The sequence below is a fragment of the Alternaria ethzedia genome, assembly GCF_023757985.1.
Source record: "Alternaria ethzedia strain BMP 0044 chromosome Unknown scaffold_17, whole genome shotgun sequence".
Lineage (NCBI taxonomy): Eukaryota > Fungi > Ascomycota > Dothideomycetes > Pleosporales > Pleosporaceae > Alternaria > Alternaria ethzedia.
Genome location: NW_026056210.1, coordinates 297895 through 319005, shown reverse-complemented (window position 1 = coordinate 319005; position 21111 = coordinate 297895). Strand labels below are relative to the sequence as shown.

At 48.1% G+C, this 21111-nt stretch overlaps 3 protein-coding genes across 3 annotated transcripts; 2 read left to right on the top strand and 1 right to left on the bottom strand.

The window, feature by feature from the left end:
* Positions 1-746: 746 nt before the first annotated feature.
* J4E87_006838 (uncharacterized protein) lies at positions 747-2092 on the bottom strand (the record flags this gene model as incomplete). Its single annotated transcript, XM_049378439.1, has 4 exons — positions 747-822; positions 1055-1486; positions 1543-1814; positions 2060-2092. The coding sequence occupies 4 exons, from the start codon at positions 2090-2092 to the stop codon at positions 747-749; spliced, it is 813 nt and encodes a 270-aa protein (XP_049231832.1).
* Positions 2093-8772: 6680 nt separating this feature from the next.
* J4E87_006837 (uncharacterized protein) lies at positions 8773-14636 on the top strand (the record flags this gene model as incomplete). The annotated part of the gene is made up of 3 exons (XM_049378438.1): positions 8773-8776; positions 8948-9437; positions 9485-14636. The coding sequence occupies 3 exons, from the start codon at positions 8773-8775 to the stop codon at positions 14634-14636; spliced, it is 5646 nt and encodes a 1881-aa protein (XP_049231831.1).
* Positions 14637-14951: 315 nt separating this feature from the next.
* J4E87_006836 (uncharacterized protein) lies at positions 14952-17790 on the top strand (the record flags this gene model as incomplete). Its single annotated transcript, XM_049378437.1, has 4 exons — positions 14952-15465; positions 15839-16113; positions 16163-16594; positions 16852-17790. The coding sequence occupies 4 exons, from the start codon at positions 14952-14954 to the stop codon at positions 17788-17790; spliced, it is 2160 nt and encodes a 719-aa protein (XP_049231830.1).
* Positions 17791-21111: the final 3321 nt, after the last annotated feature.

Genomic DNA, 21111 nt, shown 5'->3' with positions numbered 1-21111 from the left:
GGATGGTGAGAATTTCGGGTGTACGGCGACTAGGCGAATGAACCTCCGCGTGTTAGGATGATGATGGGGTCAGGAACCCATATGTAGAAGGCTAATACCTAGTGTTTTGGTAACGGCAATCCGACGTGTGATATGTCGTTCAGTCTCCATACCAGGCTCGTTTCCTGCTCGTGGAAGGTATCGTTGCAGTCGCCATGGTGTTGTCCCGTCACTCTTTCCGGTAATATTCACTCACGCCTTCCCAGCTGTTAGACCCGCCCCATCCTGTGCACTGCCAACCCAACGCATCTTCTTCCCACCAAAAAATCATCATGGAGCTTCAATATCTAACCTACCTAGACACGCACGTTGGACTCTCTTAACCAATTCGTCAGGTCAGGGTTCCTGTCGGGTCGGTTCAATGCGCCCCGCTCCCACAGCGATTAACCGCGCGGCGGACTCACATCTGGGTTCAAAACATCCCACGTGCTCGCCACAACGTTGCGCAAACCCAACGATGGGCCGACAGAACGACTGTGGGTCAGGTACAGGCCGGCACATCATTTTTCGGTACTTGACGGACGGGAACGGTCGATCTTAGGATTTATAGCAAGGGAGGGGTGAAGTAGAGCCGAGTGCATGGGGCTCTCATTTTACACATGGTAGTTGTTATTGTAGACTTCTACTGAACCATAGCCCTCCGCATAAGTATGCAACGCAATGTAAATTTGCATGCATGTGCATCCCCAGTACAACGTGCCGCACCCTCATAATTTCGACTCCCCGTCACCTTTCATACCAGTGTCTGAGAAGTCCACGAAGCTCTCCTCGCCGCTGAAATGCCTGTCATCATCGCTCGTTAGCCACTTGCCGTGACGTAAGGTTACGGGGGCATCGGGAGGTGCTCGCTGATTGGGGTGTGTGGGAGCTGAATGTTGAGAAGCGTCGACGCGGTACCCCAACCGTGTATTGTGGGTTCTGACCTTGGCCAGTCTTTCCTGTGATAAGGAAAGAACCTGGATGTTATAAGGATGCAGCACGAGATAGAACGACAAAGAAACAGCATTGCACTTACCAGCCTCTCTCCGCTCCACCCGAGAGGAAGGATGTTTCGGAGTTTAGTTCGCAAGTCCAGTTTCCCGCGACGCCCTTCTCTGGATCGGCTGATCTTCTTGCGTACTTTGACAGACCAGCAGTGAAGCATTGGAAATCATCTTCATCAGGGTTTTCTGGCATCTGTCCAGTAAGTACCCGACCGGCTGCTATCATAGTCGCGGCATGAGTGCACAGCAAGACAGTCTTTGGCTGTTCGGGGTCGTTGTCTAGAGTTGTGACAATGTGATCAAATGCGTTCCTGACACGCTCATGGAGCTCGACGATCATCTCGCCGTTGGAGCCTGGCATATGTACAGATGCATACTCGTCGTCAAGGTTCTGGAAGTGAGGTGTCAGGAGCTCGAGGTGCGGCGGAGTAGGATGTTCGAAATGTGCGCGTCCAAAGAACTCGCTATTACGCACTCGTCAGCACAGTACCTACCTCTGTGTCACTCAGTATGCACGAACCCAATACCGCGATCGATCCGTATCCTTCCTTTTGCCTTGCCCTCTTTGAATAGCTTATCACTAAACGGCTTGAGCGTCTGCAGACACCTGTAGAAGGGGCTAGAATAGATTCTGTCCACTGGCGGCTCGATCTTGCTCAGGTACTCGGCTAACTCCTTACTCTGCTCCACCCCTTTGGACGTAAGAGGCGGATCAGTGGGGATTCCGGTCGGGGTCGCCATGGACGCGGTGTAGATACCCGTTTGGGGGTCTACGGACCAGTTGGCGCGAAACTAGATACCCCGGAGGACACGTTAGAAGAGTGCCATGCTAGGGGACAGATCTGCATGTGCGAGTGTGAAGGGTGGCGTTTCATGTGATACACGCGAAGGTGTAGGGAAGCGAGATGTTTGCGGAGGTAATGCAAGGACGGAGATGGCTCAGAAGTAGCTGCCTGAAACGGAAGACTTTCCTCGACTACAGTGTAAAAGCATCGGAGGGCGTGAAGTGCGGTGACGGAGGTTAGCTTAATACGTACCGCGTGCCGGACGATGTAGATGACCTCTATCATGGTTCCGTTGTCTTGTCACTCCGAGAGAGTTTGTGTACCGTAGAAGTTTATTCGATCGTGCGCTGTGCTTGCCGTTGGGAGTACGAGATGGTTCTGAGATGAAGGGGTAGGTGCTCGCAAGTTACCTCGGTAACTTTACCTTTTCGGGACGCTTTTCGAGGTCTCAACGTTGGTGATTAGAAACTTGGTACGCTGTGTCGAGTGCAAATCGAGAGACTTTACAGATGCTGTTAGAATCCGGCTGCATCTAGCGGCTACAGTCTGGGCTTTGTAGTACTACTGCACGTTTGACAGTCGCATGGAGATTCACAATACCTAGGTACTGCTTCCGCGCAACAAACCTCAAGGGCTCGTTATACCCAGGTAAACAGACATCCGTCAACCGAGACAGTCGCCCAGCACGTGCCGCAACCTCCTGCAAACTCAGCAAAGGTGATCGATATGGAGATTTCCGACGTCCGACAATGAGCCACTCACGCAGCATTCCTATCATCGGTCAGGCCCCCACGCTCGAGCCGTGCCTAAGCGCTTCCAGCATTGACATGCGCTTACTTCGTACGCGAACTTCACATGCGCATGCACATGCGACAGAACTGCAGGACCTCGTACTTCTGCAGTCGTAGCTCAGGAACGAGCCGGCATCCAAACAATGCGCACCCTATGTCGCTACTCCTTACGGTATGCGCAAGCGCAGCGCAGGGGCACTTTGCATGTGCGCGTCGCTCGTTGGTGATGTGCTGATGCGCAAGCCACGTCAATGCAACATTGGAACGGTTGTAACGTGTTTTCGCCGGGGTGTTTGGAATAGACTCGAATCCTGCAGGAATACGAAGGACCTGGCGGACGGAACACCGCTATAGTGAACGACAGTAGTGACGGGTTGGTCCTTATCCTTGCTGTTCATCTGCGCTTCCGAATATCTCCACAGTACAGCGGGCTTCCGCGTTCACATGCTGTTTATACCCGCGACTAGCGGAATCTTTCCTTGGGCCAGAAGCGCTATCACGATAGCGGCAGAGAAAGCGATGATTGTGGTACATGGACTAAAGTCCTCCCCAGGTGACCAGGTTACGCCTGGGCGGGGTTACAGGTGTCTGGGTATCATGTAGCCTGCTTGTAAAGGGTGTGCGAGGTGGATGCACCATCGCAAAGCTGCATCGAAATGAAACCGGAAAGATTCTCGCACTTGTGTAGTCGAGCTGTGGCAGTCGGTCACATCCGGTCGTGATGATCCAGTTCTTCGGCCGCTATCAGCGACAGCATCCGATCGATCGCCTACCTGTGTTTGCCTGAGCAAGCAAGCACCTGCCTTCTTGAATCGCATTCGAAACCCTAGAGGGCTTGATCCTGGCGACGATGCTGCAAGCCATCGGTGATCATCAGACGGATACAATGATTGATTACCGCAGTGCCATCCAAGGTCTGCCTTGAAACGTCCAAGGGTAGTAACAATGTAGCGCTGGCTTGACTCTCGGAGCAAATACGCTGAGAGCCTGGGGATAATCAGCGTAAAGTTCGACTACTGGACAAAACTAGCGGCAATCCGTCTCCATCAGGTTGGATTCCAGGGTTCATTTGGTAAGAACGCGTCTGTGCGAGCAGCTGGTACGCCTCCAAGCTTCTGCCAGAAGGATAGAACTCCGGCCAGTCCCGACGTGCCGTAGAGACACCGCTTGTCGGGACCGGGACGGGATCCTTGAAACTTACATGTATTGAATATCCATGCGTACTATCCAAGAAATATATGGGAATGAACTCCACGGTCATGGAATGGTATCGCAGCGTACACTTAGGTTTCTAAGGGTGCTGAAACTGGATCCCACAGCTGCCTAAGTAACCAGTGACGTACTGTCGTAGTCAAGATCAAAGCCCCGGACTCCACCATGAAACAGCTGGGATTCGAGATGACTTCCTCCACATTTCATGAAGTGGTCGCGTCACTGCTGCCCAAGAGTCTGACAGCCGCCGGCCCAAGCGTTGCAATCGCATAGTACTGACGGCGCAACGAAGACGGGATGGCAGTGAAGTACCAGACCGAATTGAGCAAGACCGGGCCAGACGCCATCATAGCTAAGTGATTAGTACATGGCACATGCTCTCAGTTTTCTCGGCGTGCATCAGTAGGAGGGGTGCTACATGTCAGGGGTCATGTTGGTATCGTGTAAAGAGTGAAAGATGCCGTAGACCGATGTAACGCAGCAGTTGTTCGTGACCGGGCGGCCCCGAAGAATAGGTGCGCAGACTTTCCAGCAGATGCGCACGCACTGTTGAGTGTAGGATTTTTCTTGCGCGGCCAATCAACACCAAGCCTGCGCGAATTAATGAACGGCTCAGCGCTAAGCCCTGCAGCTGCAGGCAGACGAAGCTAAAGCGCTTCTAGAAGCTCGTGCTGGCATCATGTAGCGTTTCCGTTACTGACAGAATCAAGGTCCATGGAGGTGGTGATTGATGTCATTCAATGCCTATGCGCCATCATGGCGCTGCATGTCAGTGTTCCTTCGTTTGCTTTCACGTGTTACCATTGATTGGGTAGCCGATTCTCACGTGTGTAGTCCATTGGCTATCGCTTCGTCACATGCGCGTCCTTCTAGTCTGAAGGGCGGCTGTGACAGTGCGCATGGAAGACGCATGGATGGCTGATCTCGAGTTGCAGCATGATCGACGCCCGGATGCATGTATGTGGGGGCGTCTCTCATACCTTAACAGCCTCTTGAACCCACTACGGCCAATTGACCCACATCTAGTAAACACGAGGCTATGATGAACACAGATCCAAAGCGGAGTGGCAGCTTCGACATGTCGCCACAAAAGCAAACATCCCGCACGGGTAGCTAGGGGATTGACGTGGGATGAACTGGGGCGATTTAATGCACTTCGCGAAGTGTTCGCCGATCATCCTCATAGACCCCATGCCGTTGATGCCGATGGTTTCGTCGCAGCTTACTATCGGAGACAGCCAGGTTCCGATAATAGGCATCATGGCAGCCGCTACACAGTATTTGCAGAACAAGGAAGAAGCAAATAGACAGCCGCGCAGGAGTCGCCTTGTGAGGTGGGCATCTGACTGGTGCGCCACACCAAATCATGCCAATTCAGTGATCATCATGGTGGAATAGTAGCCGATAGCAACGGGGATGAGAGTGGTCGATGGCGGTTGACAGCAGATGAATGAGTGACGTAACAGAGGAATTAAAGACTAGATTATATGGCGTATTAAAAGCGAGCGGTCTGAGGGCGCGATTGTAATAACAGTCCACCATTGGGGATTCCAACGTCGACGAGAATACGCGCGCTATTTTTGTATGGTGCTGTGTAAAGGATATTCATCAGCGCCCGCCGCGTATTGACGCGTTGAAGTCTTCCCAGTCTTCCCTAGCTTTTTCTCAGTGACAAAGACGCGCAACACGATGAGATACCTGACAATCAAGAAGATAATAATCGCGGCGACCAGAATACCCACTATGTACGCTCCGACTAGCCCAGAAGAATTCTTCTGAAGGTCAAGGAAGGGGTATACATAAAAGCCTTGGGTCGCATGCGTGAGGTAGGCCAGGCCAAGATAAAGAGCCAACAGGAGGATAATTGGAATCAGGTCGAGCCAGGGCAGTCGCTCAGTTCGGGGGATAACTATCTCGAAAAGGGCGTACGCCGAGTTGAGAGCATGCTGTGACGTGTTTGACCAGAGAGCGAAAGTGGTGGGGAATTGACCCGCAAGAAGTGTCCAGTAAACAACTGTTGTGTGTTAGTTCAGCGTGCTCAGACAATAAATTCTGCCAGTTCTCCAAAAACGATGTTGCAGGGAACACGAGATTGCTTCGAGGTACTCCGGCGCGACTTTGGCAAAACGTTTTATGTAAGTTGACTTACTGGTCACTATCCACGGATAGACTACAATGGTAGAGTAAAACATGCTGTGCGCCACCTGTAGCGCTTTGGGCCATCGTGCCAAAAACGAAGTTCCAGTGAACCAGTAACTGCCGGTATGCACAGCGGCAAAGGCATAGTAAAAGGCGAGACCCCAATACGTCAAAACCGTGAAGAAAGAGAAGGATTGCTGCGAAGCGTCGGACCTGCCGTGGGTACCATTCCAGCCGAAGATGAAAAAGAGCGTGGTAAATGCGTAAATGGCCAATAGCGCGCGAATAGCGAAGAGGGCGGCTGGTGGGAGAATCCACGAGGTTACAAACCGCGTGGGATCAAAAAGGCCGGCGTACGGTGCCGTTATTCGTTGACCAATAGCCATGCTGGGGTTGTTGATTGGGATCCTTGTCGAGTGCCACCAGACTGGTTGTCGTGTCCTCGGAACGTTTCCGACGCGGTGGAATCTGGGTCGTGGGTAGTGCGCGATAGATGACGCGAGATAATTCGCGATGGAGATGATGCGACGTGGTGTTGTGAGACGGCTGCAAAACTCGTTCACCCCCAATTTCCGAGGCTGAAGCTGAAAAGGGCAGTCACCGAGCTGAGGGAAGCGCGCTAGCAATCGGCGCTATGTCACGTTCGGACTAGCACCGGTCGCCGAAAGAACTGACAGGATCGGCCGCGTCTTCGTAACATTACCGCTCTATCCCGGTCTACCATCACGTCTGTGGGCCCGTCCGCTTCAGACTCCCACGCTTGTAACCCCGGCAGCAGAGGCGAGGCACACTCCCACTTACACCCTTACGCTCCCTACGCAGGGCGGCCAGGATGAGGCCTGCAGCGCGCTTGGGCACAGGTGGCTTGCTCGTCCCTCTGCCACTGCCTTCTTCTTTAAGACTACGGGATGCCATCAGTTTGGAATGATACTACTCAGGATGATCACCCAACTGAAAAGCCATCTTCCCAACCCGTTCAGTATCCATCACTATTCGCCCGCTTTGCTTCGTATCAAACATCACCATGAGTGACAACAGCAGAATATCTGTACGTCTGCATCTATCACCTCCTAAGCACTCCGCTAACGGCTCATAACAGAAGGCACAGAATCTCGCTAGGATCAGGGACAACCAACGTGAGTGGATTCCTTGGACGACGACGACCTATCGTCAGCTGTCAGCTGTCAGCTGTCCAACCATGAAGAGTGGCGATAGCTTGCAGCCTGCAAACCATCCAGACGTCTCTGTGTGAGCATTCGATTTACCGAGGATGTTCGCTAACGGTACTCGTTTCAGGCCGATCACGCGCCCGCCGGAAGGAGTATCTGCATGAGCTCGAGGCCAAACTGCGCAGCTATGAACAGATAGGCATCGAGGCCTCTTCGGAAATCCAGTATGCTGCCAGGAAAGTACTAGAAGAGAACCGAAAACTCAGGTCGCTTCTTCATGGGAGAGGAGTCTCTGAAGCGGAGATTGTCGCTGCCCTTGAATCGACGTCCGATCGACACTACAAGCACACCTCTGCCGCCACCAGACTGCAGGCCATGCTTGAGTCAAGGGTCAACACCAACACAGCCTCTTCGACCAGTTCGCCTATACCTTCATATACCAGAGCCGATTCGTTATCTCAACACGTCCCATCAGTGCCGCATGCTACTATCCCATCTGCACGGCCGACAGCACTCAGTTGCAACGATTCGCCCAGTCCAAGATCCGTGGTATCAAGTATGGACACACCACCACCAGCCTCATATCCAGCGATGCACTATACTACTCCAATGACTCCATCAGCTGTTCAGATCAAGTCAGAGCATGTTCAGTACGACTACCCTTACGAGCAGACATATAGTAGCGCTTGGGCCTACTCGAGCGACTGCAACTACACTGCAGAACCGACGTCATATTACAACAACACCTCGTCTTGTGTTGACGCTGCCAACATCATCCGCACAATGCGATCTGGTGTTGGCCCTGAGCTGGAAGTCGATCTCGGATGCCACACATCAGACCGTCATTGTTATGTCGACAATGCTACAGTATTCAACATGATGGATCGATATTCTCAAAATCATGCGACTATATAAGACAAGACGGTGGTCAGTCTGCGGATACAAGTGGGAGGTGCCCCGTCATCATCAACCTGGCCTATAGCGAGCGGAGCTATCGGAGACCAGTGGCGGCGCTTGTTGTGTACGACCCTACGGTGGCCAAGTCCATGTTGGCGGCTGGATAGGCACCTGTTGTACTCATCAATAGCCTCTTCAGTACTATGTTGAGTCGAGACAATCTCTAGGAGGGTCTAAACAATGCATTGTGGCGAGGAAACGTTTCGCAGACCCCTATCGAGACCCTACCACCGATACGTGTCGGTCCTCTTCACTGCTTCGCCCGCCATTACGAACGTCATGAAAGAAATCAACCGCTAGCATGAAAGCGAAGCCGAAACTTGAACTCTTTTCTTTGTCGACAGCCGTCGCATGACCTCCCGCCTTGCTCAGTCTATGTTCGTATGATACACTTTGAACACTCCAGTCGACGCCAGCACGCCAGCACCAAGCCTAGAGGACTTGGAGATGATCAACTTAAGTTTGTAAATAACGTGTACAAACTACTCTTGTAGCCTCTATCGGCGAATATGATGATCTCATCATCATCGATTCCCTCCATATTCGGCACTGATGAAACTAGTCTCATATCTTTTATTCCTCTAGATAGGCCGTGTGCACCCTGTCGTCTTCTCATGTTGGCACGGTTCTCTCTAATTACTGTCCTGCTGGTGGAAGACGGCTAGGTATCTCCCTTTGTTCAGATAACTAACACAGCATGGGTGATGTTGGCAAACCCGGCATGTTCTTCTTGTCCTCTGTAGACAAAGGGCCATTCTTCAAAGAACACATACCCAGCATATATCCGACGCGACATCTGTATGGGTCAAAGTTCCAATCTCATGTCCATGAATTCTATTCTTGTCTGACACTTCACATCCATTGGTATCGAGGTTCTATCAAGATGTCTCCAAAACGGAAGAAGACAGGACATGGTGACGACCCACCCAAGGCGAAGAAGACCAGATCAGAGGATACTCCTGATGACGATACAACCAAGACCGATGTCAACTGGTTCATACCAAAAGAAAAGGGAAAGAACATCTATAAAGAGAAATGCGCAGCCGATTATGCCCAAATCCTCTATGAGAAAGCGCGAGAAGAGATAAGTCCGCAACAAGCACCTTTGTTAGATCCGCAATTCCGGACGCCAGTATTCCAAAAGCAAGGCAAAGATCTGCGAGCGGGAGACAAGTACAGGCCCAGCGCGTCTTTGCGCAACCTGTTCAACGATATCAAGAGTAGAAGTATTGATAAGGAAGAGGGCCATAGCATCACTCATTTCCAGCAGCAGTTTGGCGATGACGCAAACATTGCAGTAGTGCTCTCAAGAGCGGATGACAACGCTACTTTTGTTCTAAATGAAGACCAACGTTTGGAAGTGTAAGTGCAGATACATGGCTCGTTGTCGCCAAGCTGATTGGATTTAGGATTGTGAACGATGTGACTGCACATGTAGATTTTATCCGACGGAACTCATCAGAGGATGGCAGCCCAGCCGGTTACTTCATTCAACTCCCTCTCAATACGTCAGTCACAGTAAACGGAACTACATACACCAACAGCGACGACTCATCATCCATGCCTTTTTACATTGGGCCGCTCGAAGGGTACGCGATCATTGAACTACTGTCGCAACCCGCGTTTTTCTTCAGAACTGCAGCAAGCTTGAAAGCCACATGGTCGCATAGAGCGGTAACTCAAGAAGAGCTCGATCGTCGCGATGGGAATGGCGATGTCGCGTTGGGAAACACAAGGGTGCGATGGGGGCCTATTGGAGCTCCACTGCCGCCAGCGGGACCGGGAAACCCGGGCGTTCCAGAAGAGGTAGAAGAAGAGTCGGGGGATGACTTCACCGACACATTCACCGATGCAGGAGAGCCGATCAAAGATCTTGGTGCGTATATGCGAGCTCAGCTGTTGTCTCATCAACAAAGTCGATATCGCGAGCTCATTCCCAGAGTTCTTGCTTCGGTGAACTATCGAGAGAAAGAAGCTACCGGACTCAGCTATCAGCATGAAGGACAGACTTTCAGACCCGGGAGGACGCTGTTGCAACCAATCGAGGTGGAAGGGAACCATCTGTTGCTCGCTGCTCAAATCCATGCCGACAAGCACATCACACTCAAAGTCCTAGACCCTATGACGTGGCGATCAACACTGTCTAGTCGGAAAGCTATCGATGAACACATCAGGGAGACTTTGCGAAGCTCCACATGGTGGCGGCATGTCTTTGACTCGTTAGATCAAATGGAAGAAAACCTGCCCGAGGCCACTATGTGGGTACCGGCGGCTCAGGTCACGACAGGCGATGGAAGCTTTACGTACACCGTATTGAACGCGTGGGCGCTCGCGATGGGCCTCGCGCCAAACCCGTCGTTCACACCCAGCGCTCATGGTCACGAATCGTTCTTCATCCGGGCCCAACAAATCTTCGATCTGGCCCTTCAAGACACGTTGAACTGGAGGGTATTGCTCGCCTTTTTCCGCTGCACCGGATTCGTTAAGCCCAGCGAGGGCAGCGAGAATGATGAAGAGGCAGATCTCCCGCATCTATCAAGGCGATTTGATCTTTGTAACCGCTCTTTCCAGAAGCTGATCGCTCGCCAAACGGCAGCAGACGCCGCTGCTGAGGGCAAGAAGATCGATATGGAGCTGGTCACTTTGGGACTCGAGCATGGAATGCGCCATGATGTAGCCTTCGCTGCCGATTCACTAAGCGAGCTCGAACGGACCAACCTCACTTCCATCGTCCGTGATAGCCGATGGAACTTCGCTGACACAAAGAAGAAGCTGAAAAAGCGTCTGGACGAAAACAAAGAGCAGAAATTGTCGGATGTGTCGTTGCTAAAACCAACACCACCACCACCACCTCCACCTCCACATAAATCGACTCCAGATACCGAGGAGATTCCGGCCGACTTTGATCCTTGCAAGCATCTTCACGAGCAGATTAAATTGCTCGAAGAGCAGGGGAAGATTGAACCAAAAGTCGGAAGTGAAATCGACGAAGCATTGCCATCCAGGTGGAGTCAAGCTGTCTTTGGATATATCGAGCCCGTTGTACGAGCTATCAACGATTTGCTCTCGCCTGAGCAGCCTCAGCGGGGCTTCACGCTGGCAGACCTGAATGGTTCATCCAGATACGCAGATGATTCTGGCGTGTTGGACACAGTGGTTATGATGGTCTGCCAACTGGGAGACCATGTCATACTAGTAGTCTTGCAGCATGAGGACGCATCCAAAGAAGCTCCTGATGTCTCACGCGTTATGGACTCCGCACCATGGACTACCACGGCGAAGGAGCGCGTCCAAATCCACGACCTACTGGTTGAAGCGGGGATGTTAGTAGTTGATCCTACTGCAGACGAAGTTAAAAGTTTCGTCGGGCCAGTACTACAATGGATGCCGGGTCCTCAGCAAGCACAAGTAAAAGAAGCTGGGTATTTTGCAATAATGAGTGCATGGGCTGTACTGCTCGGTCTACCTATCAATCCCGAATTCCGCATGGGCGCAGATTTCTACGACAGCGCACTTCCTCTGCTCCAGGCAGTGGTCAAAGCACATGCAGACTGGAAGCTGATCTGGGCGTTCTTGCGTTGTGTGGGTTATACTCAGTCCGAGCAGCCGCCTCCGTTGCAGCGTCGATTCAAAGCGACAAGGCCTGCTCGTGGCCCCCGTATCACCAGAGGCAACAGAAAGACAAAGCGCTCGATTGAGACTCAGGCTTGCCGTGACATCAACTATCCGCATTTCCCAGTGAATACGGGTGTAGCGCATACTGAAGCTTTCCCGTGGGATGACTACGACAAGCCGGATAGGTCAACGCGTATACCCGAGTTGATCACGTCTGGAATGTACAGCAAGGTCCTGTCAATTGCTCCCGCACCCTCAGGTGGCTCCAAGGGCGATTATCCCAAACCGTCAAACAATGGCGATAAACCACTGGGCGACCCCGCTCGTCCTCAAAACCCCGGAGAAGGTACCAAATCTGTATCGGAAAAGACCAAAGAGACTTCCGGTAACCCCAAAGAAAAGTCAGCGTTGCCAGAAAACTTTGACCCGTGCGAATACTTCAACCAACAGCGAAACGCGCTTCTGAGTGATCCGGCCGTAGCAGCAGCAGTAGAAAGTCTTCGAAGTCGTGCAACCACCACATTCGGACTGTGGCTCAAGGATGAAGAGGTGTCCTTGGCCATCGCAGCCGTGACGCTCGGCATAACGAATGCTCAGGACCTAGAGGGCGGGTTCGGTTGTTTGGACCAGACTGCAGTTCAATACTGTCGGCACGAGAATCCTACGTTGATGCAGCCTACGATTCGACCGGGACGGCCGTTGATAGTACCGGTGAATATTGACAACCATATCATCTTGGTGGTTATTCAGTTTGACGGCTCTAAGAAGGAGCCTACACCTACGATCTCCATCCTAGATTCTAAATCTCACAACTATAGCTTCGAACGACGTGCTCATGTTTTCGACACAGCTCGAAACATCTTTATCGCCTCGCGCTGGGGCCGGTTTCCCAATCTTCCGGACGAAGGTGACTTACGCCAATACACCCGGGAGGCATTGCACGCTGAGTGGATTCCCGTAGCCCCACAACCTACGGATAATGAGTGTGGATACTATACCATATTGAATGCGTGGGCACTGGCTTTGGGGCTCCAACCCAACATCAATTTCTTCCCAAGTTGGACAGCACAATTCTTCCGAGACCTCATTGATGTGATCCACATCGCTCGTGTTGGACGAGCAGACTGGAGACTGATATATGCGTTTCTCAGATGTAAAGAGTTTGTTGACAATGCAGCAGCCGTGCCCGAGGATCGCCATTTTGAACGGACCGAGAATTTGCCGCGCGATGAAGCACTAGAATCGGTATTGGATCGTCTGGAAGAGTCAGAGCGCCGCGAATGGGAAGAAAGGGATCCAGATTTCCCCAAACTGGCCAAAGCAAACAGAACACATGTTGTCCCAGGGAAGCGACACGACGAGGAATGGCCATCAGACGACTGGACGGAAGAGGCAAGGAAGGAGTATGTGAAGGATCTCGAACGCTGGGGAAAACTTGTTCTTGATACGGACAGCAAGGGACTAAAAGAGCAGTGGGACCAACACTTCTTGATGCATGGCGTGGAATTTGAGAACCACCTGGAACACATACACGGCAAACTAAAGGACCGGACTTTGGATATCACCAAGGATATACTTCCTCACTACAGGGAATTCCTCAACAAATTACATCCGCCGGGATTGAATGTGCAGATCGATCACTTTCCCTGTGCCTGGAAAGCAGACGCTATAAACCTTTACGATTGTATTCTGAACTACGAACCGTTGGCACCAAGCTTCTCTAACGGGATGCGAGAGGAGATCAATAGACAAGAATGTCAACCGTGGGAAATAAATATGGCTATCGCTGCCGTGATCGAGGCAATCGATGACAAGCAGCGAGAGCTTCACAGGATGAACAGCGCTGACGGTCAGCCATTTGCTGGGGGGTTTTCGATGGCCCCAACTGACGCGTTAAGAGAGGCGCTACTTAAACCACTGCCAGCAGATCATCCTGTGGCATCGAGACCTAGGAGATGCTGGTTTATGCCTCTGAATGTGAGCGGACCACTCCTAGAACGGGCCAACGCATGGCAGGAGACGAAAGGCCATAAAGTGAAGCGCCTGCCAAAAGGCGGAGGTCACACATTGCTCATGGTACTCCAAGAGCGAGACGACCAACCGAATACAAATCATCTGAGCGTCGATACTTATACCCTTGATAGTCATCCGGCCATCTTGGAGAACGCCCACGAGTTCTTGGGCCGTTCCGTTTTGAGAGCAGCTGGACGTCTTGGTTGGTCCTCACATCGTAATACCGCGCAAGTTGCAGGCTTCAATCATAGATATCCTGTACCAAAGCAGCAGACGGGCGGATTTCAACGTGGCTACCACGTTTTCGTAAACGCCTGGATACTCGCAATGGGTCTCACACCAGATACCAAAAGGGGCCCATACAACGAGAAGGTCTATTTTGAGGCATGGTTATTTGCTAGGGCTGCAATAGCGGGATTACTCGACTGGAAGGCATTGGTAGCTTGGTTCTTCTGCCGGAAGTTGACAGTGGAGAGGACTTATGAAGCTGTACCCGCAAACAGGCGCTTTGAAGGTACTGTCCCCCAGGTGCCGGATCGAGTTGATGATTTACCGGAAGCGGAAGGAGAGGGCGATTTGCTAAATCATGTGCAACAACGGTACGATGCGGATGACCGGCCTCTGGCGCTGTTATCGGTTGAAGACGCCCCTTACGATCGGTCTAATAATATTGTATGGCCCCCTTCTAAAGGCAAGGAAAAGGAGGACCAGGAAAAGAGTCTGGACAGAAGTTATGACGACGCGGATCTAGAGTTCTTCGAAGCCCAGGCAGGTGTAAAGCGTAAGTCGCGTGAAGAGATTGACGATGGCCTCGGTCGCTTTTACAGTTCGCACGCGACTGTTGACACTCGTGTCAGAGATACGGTTCATTCGTCCTTTTCCAGGAAAAGGCAGCGCCTAAGCGACAGCCTCTCTTTCCTTGACGGGTATTAGGTGCCCCTTGCTCTTGTATTTGTAACGTAGACGGACTGCGCTGGCGCGGTTATCGTAGAAGGGTCATCGTTGTATTTGTATTGAGGAGAGTTCGCTAATGTATCGGCAATGCGCTGCCCTGAATGATATGTAAAAGTCGTTGTTCAGTGTAGCCTGTTATGTTGCGCGGTGGCATGTAGACGCGACCGCGAGTGACGACCCTAAGCTCCGGCAACCGATGACGTAGCCCCAAAACCTTCACGCGTCGCGATCCACGAGCCCCAAACCTCCACAACCCAACCTACCACTCCCAACACAACCCCACAACCCGCCAAAATGATACGACCGACCCTCCTTTCCACCATCCGCCTCAATGTCTTTCCCAATGCCTCGAAACGCGCCTTCTCCCTCCTCAACCCCACGTCGCGCTCGCACACCAACCGCATCTTCGACCCCATCCGCCAACCCAACGACCTGCACACACTCACACTCCTCAACGCATCCGACAACCGCTCACTAATAACCTTCTGGACCGCGACCTGGTGTCAAACTTGCCAAGCCATCAAGCCGCTCATCCGCCAACTCATCGAAGAAGAAAAGATCGGGGAGCGGGAAGGCGGACTGGGCTTTGTGGAAGTGTTGATGGACAGCACGTTGATTGAGGATTTGCCTATAAAATACCGCATCAGTAGTATGCCGACGCTATTGGCGTTTTCAAGACAGGAGGCGCAATTTGATACGAGGTTGACGCGGCCCGAGGAGATGCGGAATAAGGACTTTCTGAGGGAGTGGTTGGTTAGGGAGGCGCAGAGGGGAGGGAGGATGGGTGGCGGCGGAGGCAGTATGTTTGGTTAGTTTCCCGTGTCCTTGTGTTATGCTTGGATGGAGTACTGGGCCTGACGGTGTTAAAGGTGCGAAGGAAGATGGCGAGCAGGGCAAAGTGGGTGAGGACAAGTGACACGGGATAGCCAGACATGGAACGGAGGCATGCTTTAGGCGCAACAAGGTGGCAATGCGGTCAGGAGCTGTGGAGTAACGAATGATCTGCGCTCGTGTGACACAGTGAGTGAAGTAAAGCACGGTCGAGCAAACACTGTTATTCGACTCTCACGTGCGGGAGTGATTCCATAACCCCGTTTTCTTCTCTCACCTTTCTCTTGGAAAATTCCCTTCCTTCATCCACCAATAGATCTCTACCATGACAAAATTGCCGATATTTCAAGACTACGAGGCCGCTGTCGTGAAGGGTACTAGGCTACTCCAGATACTGGCCGCGAGGGACAAGACACAAGTTCAAAGCGCATTCGAGGAGGTACAAGAACTAGCCCAACGTGGCTACCTTCTGAAGCCTCAAGACAAGTTCTTTGAAATCGACTGTATCGCCGATGCGCTCTGCGATCTAGGTGTCAGCGACAAGATGGTGTATGATGGCGGAGAGAACATGAGAACACATCATGTGCATGACTGCGACGGAGCAGCAACGAGAGGAGATGATACGGTAAGTTTCGAGATGGGCTAAAGGTACGCGTGTTCTAATGAGCCACCAGACAACACACGGCTACTTCTCCCAAGTCAGCAACCCACTATCTGGTGTCTTGATCGCAGACAGTAATCTCACTCGCACGCATGCAGCGAAATTTGATGACGCATGGGAAGAAGAAGCTATAGGACTATCGCCACTGCGACACTGGTCAGACGTAGCGTTTCTACAATACCTTTCATCTTTCCCCGAACCACCCGTACGGCCGATTCCGCTCAACTACGTCTTCCGCGTTCAGATACAAAACGCCGAGACGTCTCTGGTGCTCAACAATATTATCAGCAAGCATGGCACGTTTACATTCGAGTTTTGGCCTGGTATCACGTTCGGAATGGACACTGAAGAAGGCAAGGCAATCTTGGGGACGCCGAATGGTTGTGGTGTCGCTTGGATGCTTATTCAACATAAGAAGGCGTTTGGAGAGAAGAAAATTGAGAAGGTGACTTTATTCCATGCGGCAAAAAAGGATGATTTGTTTAGATGGCCGACTTTGCTGTTTTGGATTGTGTAGACTATGGGCCAGGTGAGAAGATTGTATCTGCATTCACTTTACATTGAGCGAATTAGAGAAGGGGTGGACCAGATTAGGCTACATATCAGCTGCTTCTCGTCATACCGTTTGTTGACGATGCGCGTGACGCTCAACATCTCATACTCAAGGAACTCATAAATGCATCTGGATGGCAACATACTTAGTACTGCCGCGGCCCGCCTGCGACACTTTTGTCACTAGCATTCTCTCCGATGACGACCTCAATCAGTCCGGCAGTGCATTACGAGTTGGCTCACGAGAAAGGTCTATCGCTGTTACAGATGCTGGAAGCTAGCTTTGATGAGCTCGGTAATTTACTCAAAAACACAGATACGCCAGCTGAAAGCGAGCACCTCAACCACGAAGATCTCTTGGAGAACAATTGGGTTGAGCGCTCCGCTGGGGACGATTCCAAAATTCTGGCGCGACTGTTGGAGGACCTTGGAATCGACACTTCAAGAAACATCCCTGTTTCTCATGATCACCACGGCCTTGAACCGATAGAAGGATCGCTACAAGAAGGACTTGAGATGAAGATACGCTTCGACTCAGTAATCAACACTTCCGGTGGTATGATTGCAGCCATGAACACGTATAGCCCTATGGAAGAATGGAGAAAAGCGAGAGCGGATACCGAGAACGCTCAGCTGAAGCAACCCGGCCACAAGTCTACGGAAGATAATGACCTTGGCGATGACGTTCCTAGTCTGAAGTACTGGTCAGATGTCGCATACCTGCAATGGGCCTGCAGTAACACGGACTCATCCGACCTACGTTATGTGATGCGAATGAGCATTACAAACGAAAAGACAAAAGCCGTCATCCAGCATATCAAACAACAAGCCCATCCCAAAGCTTCAGGCTCATACTCATTCGACGTTGACGACCGCGATCAGGTAGCTGCTTTCTTAGGAACACCGAATGGAGCCGGAGTCGCTTGGTTGCTCATACAGCATAAACAGCAATTGGGCCATAAGACAGTTTACAAGGTAACGGTGGACTGTCGTGAAATCTGGCATAAAAGCAAGACGATAATTCCAAGCTTGGTGTTCCACCTTCGCGACGCGGTTACTCCGAACCCAGGCAGCGAGAAAGGTGATTGAGGGAAGTCGCTATGAGGGTAGAGCGAGCGCTGCTCGAGCAATGTGTCAGGCTATGCGAACGATGAGAAGGCTGACGGTAGAACATTCATGAAACTACACCGTGTTTGATCCACTGAAGATTCGTAGGAGATGGAATACATCATTTCACCAGCCTCGGGTATAAAAGACACTCGCTTCCTCTGCTTCCCAATAGCATCTCACACTAAGCCATGCCCACGATGACAAACCCACATATCAGTAATCTGGACTACAAGACTGCCATGGTCAAAGGCAAGAAGATGTTCCAAGTGATGCATGGCGAATCTGCCGTCACGCAAAGCCCATGCTTCACGTCCGAAGAAGTAAGAGCAATGGGATACAAGAGAACAATAAGGCTTCCATGTATCTCTGACCTGTCGAAAAAGCTGGACAGTCTCGGTGATCAAGGTTCTAACTCTCACTTCATCAATATTACAGACGACTACACGAGAGATGTTATTACTGGCGAAACACTTGTCGCGAGCGACGTGAGATTCATGTCCGATATCCACGTTGAAGCGGGAATTCTCGTAGCAATCTGCAACTACAGCCCGACATACAAGGCCAAGAGGTTGAACTCGCCGGCGGCCGCCATGTTACCCTCGCTGAAGCACTGGTCCGATATAGCCTTTCACCAATGGGCCCATTCTCAACGCACCCAGGAAGGAATACGTAATCTCAAGTTCATCATTAGAGCAAACATCATGAACGAAGATACTTTGGCTGTTATCAATAGTATTCTCGACGCTCCACTTCGCCAGTCACAAATAATAATAAATAATATAATAGAACTAACGTTGTATCTCTCTAATATCTACCCTAGTAATGCGTAATAGAGCTATTATAGAAAGTAAAGATCCTCTCTAGGCCTAAGAGACAGGGCCTACAGCGTACTTTTTTAGAATTAAGCAATTACATAATTACGTAATTGCGTAATAACGCGTTACTATATTAGACTTAATAGTAAACTTAAAAATTTCTAACGTAAGCCTAGATTTGCGCCTTATAATACTTATACCTATACTACTTCTACTTCTACTACTAATATAATAGTTACTATACGCGTAATTATAATAGGCTAACTACTTTATATTTATTATATATTACTAATAGCTATCTAGACTATTAACTAGTAGCACTAGTACTAGCTTTATGTAATTGCGTAATACTAAAAGAATACCTAGTAAGTCTACTACTAGCATAAAGCTTCTAAACTAGCAACTTATATTCTATACGTAATTACTTATAAGCCTAGCTATATTAGCTATATTACGTAACTACTACTTACTATCTATATTTACTCTTATCTACTTACTTACTTACTTATTCTCTATTTATACTAATAAGTCTCTAGCTTTTACTATAGCCTTCTATACTTTATAATAATACTTAGGTTACTCTAGAGCGCCTATAACTACTATTTCTTAGCTTACTAGTCTATTTACTACTATACTTATACTAGTAGCTTATCTCTCTTTCTTTAAATAATTTTAAGCGTTTTTAACTTTTAGAGTAAACTCTAGAGATAAAGTTCTTTATATTATATATACTTTTATACTACTATAGACACTAGCACTATTATAGTATAAGTATATATACTATCTACTATTTTCTAACACTTAAATTTCTTCTAGGTAAAGGTCTTATTTTCTTCTTTTTTTATAGTATAGTATATAAACAGCGTATTTATTTAGAATAGCTTAATAATAAAAAGTATATCTATATAAAGATAATTATATAGTACTAGATTCTCTAAGTTAAACTTTACTAGAATAATAATATTATAAAAAGTTACTACTATATTACTTAAGTTACTATTATATATTTACGCTCTAAGCTATAAGATATTAAAAGTTATATTAGTATTAGTAATACTAACTTTATAAGAGACTAAGCCTATTAGTAGTACTAGGTAACTATTACCTAGGCTAAGCACTAAAGAGTTAAAAGTACCTACCTAGGTAGTAGATATAGAGAAGAAAGTAGAGTTTAATATCTTTAAAGTAATATTAGTATTAGTATTAAGCTTATAAGTTATACCTAGGTATTTAGCTAGGTATTTAGCTTAGGTATTTAGATACTTTAAAGATGTAAGAAGTTCTTTAAGATAGAAAGTTATTAGATAAAAAAAAAAGAAAAAGAGAAGTATTCTCTATATATAAAGTTTATATAACTCTCTCTAGGCTACTATTCTCTATACTATAATTTAACTCTATTACTAACTATAGTTTACTTATATAGTACTATAGTTTAACACTACCTCTACTATAGTTTCTTATCTACTTCTATAGCTAATAAAAAGGCTTCTATTTAATATTATACTACACTCTATCTTCTATACTTCTTACTAAGACTTTCTTATTATTACTATTAGTATCTACTTTAGAAAGCTTATTTCTACGTTAATTTCTAGAATTAAGAATATTTTAATATTTTTATAGCTATATAGCCTCTAATAGCTCTATAGCTTACTTATTACTATCTCTAAGTCTACCTCTAAGTTTACTAGATAAGCTTATATTACTATTACCTCTCTATAAGTATATTATTACTATTATTTAAGTACTATATCTATAGTAAATGTTATAGAGAGAGTTTTATTAATTATTATAGCTATATATAGTAAGTATAAGGTATTTAAAAAATACACTTATATTAAAATTACTATATAGAGTTACTAACTACGTTTTATTACTCTACTTTATATTAATACTTTACTATAATAAAAAGTAAAAATATTATCTCTAAACTTAAAGCTCTTTATAATTACTTAATTATTTTTTTATAACTTTAACTATAAAATAAACTAAACCTTTTTTAGTATAAAATTTTTAATATTATTAATTTTCTAGAAGAGTATAAGAAGTACTTAAATTTTCTTTTTTATCTACGCTAAAAAGGCTATATAGCTTACTCTTTTATTAGCTATCTATCTCTAAGAGTATAGTATAAATATACTTATAAAGTTACTTTTTTATAAGCTATACCTTTATATATACTCTATTTTATATATATAGTAAAAGCTTTTAAGTATTATTAGACTTAGTTTTTATATTATACTCTCTAATATACTAAGTATAATAAAAGTTATAAATAAAATTTATACTAATATAAATTAGTATTATTATAGTTTTTATAAGTACTATATACTAAATTAATATTACGTGTAGAGTTTTAGAGCTAGTATTTATTTTTATATATATTAGATAAAGCTTTTTACTATATAGAAGATTTATTTTATTATACTTATTACTAGGTAGCTATTCTACTTATAAGACACTAAAATTTTTATATCTAGTATAT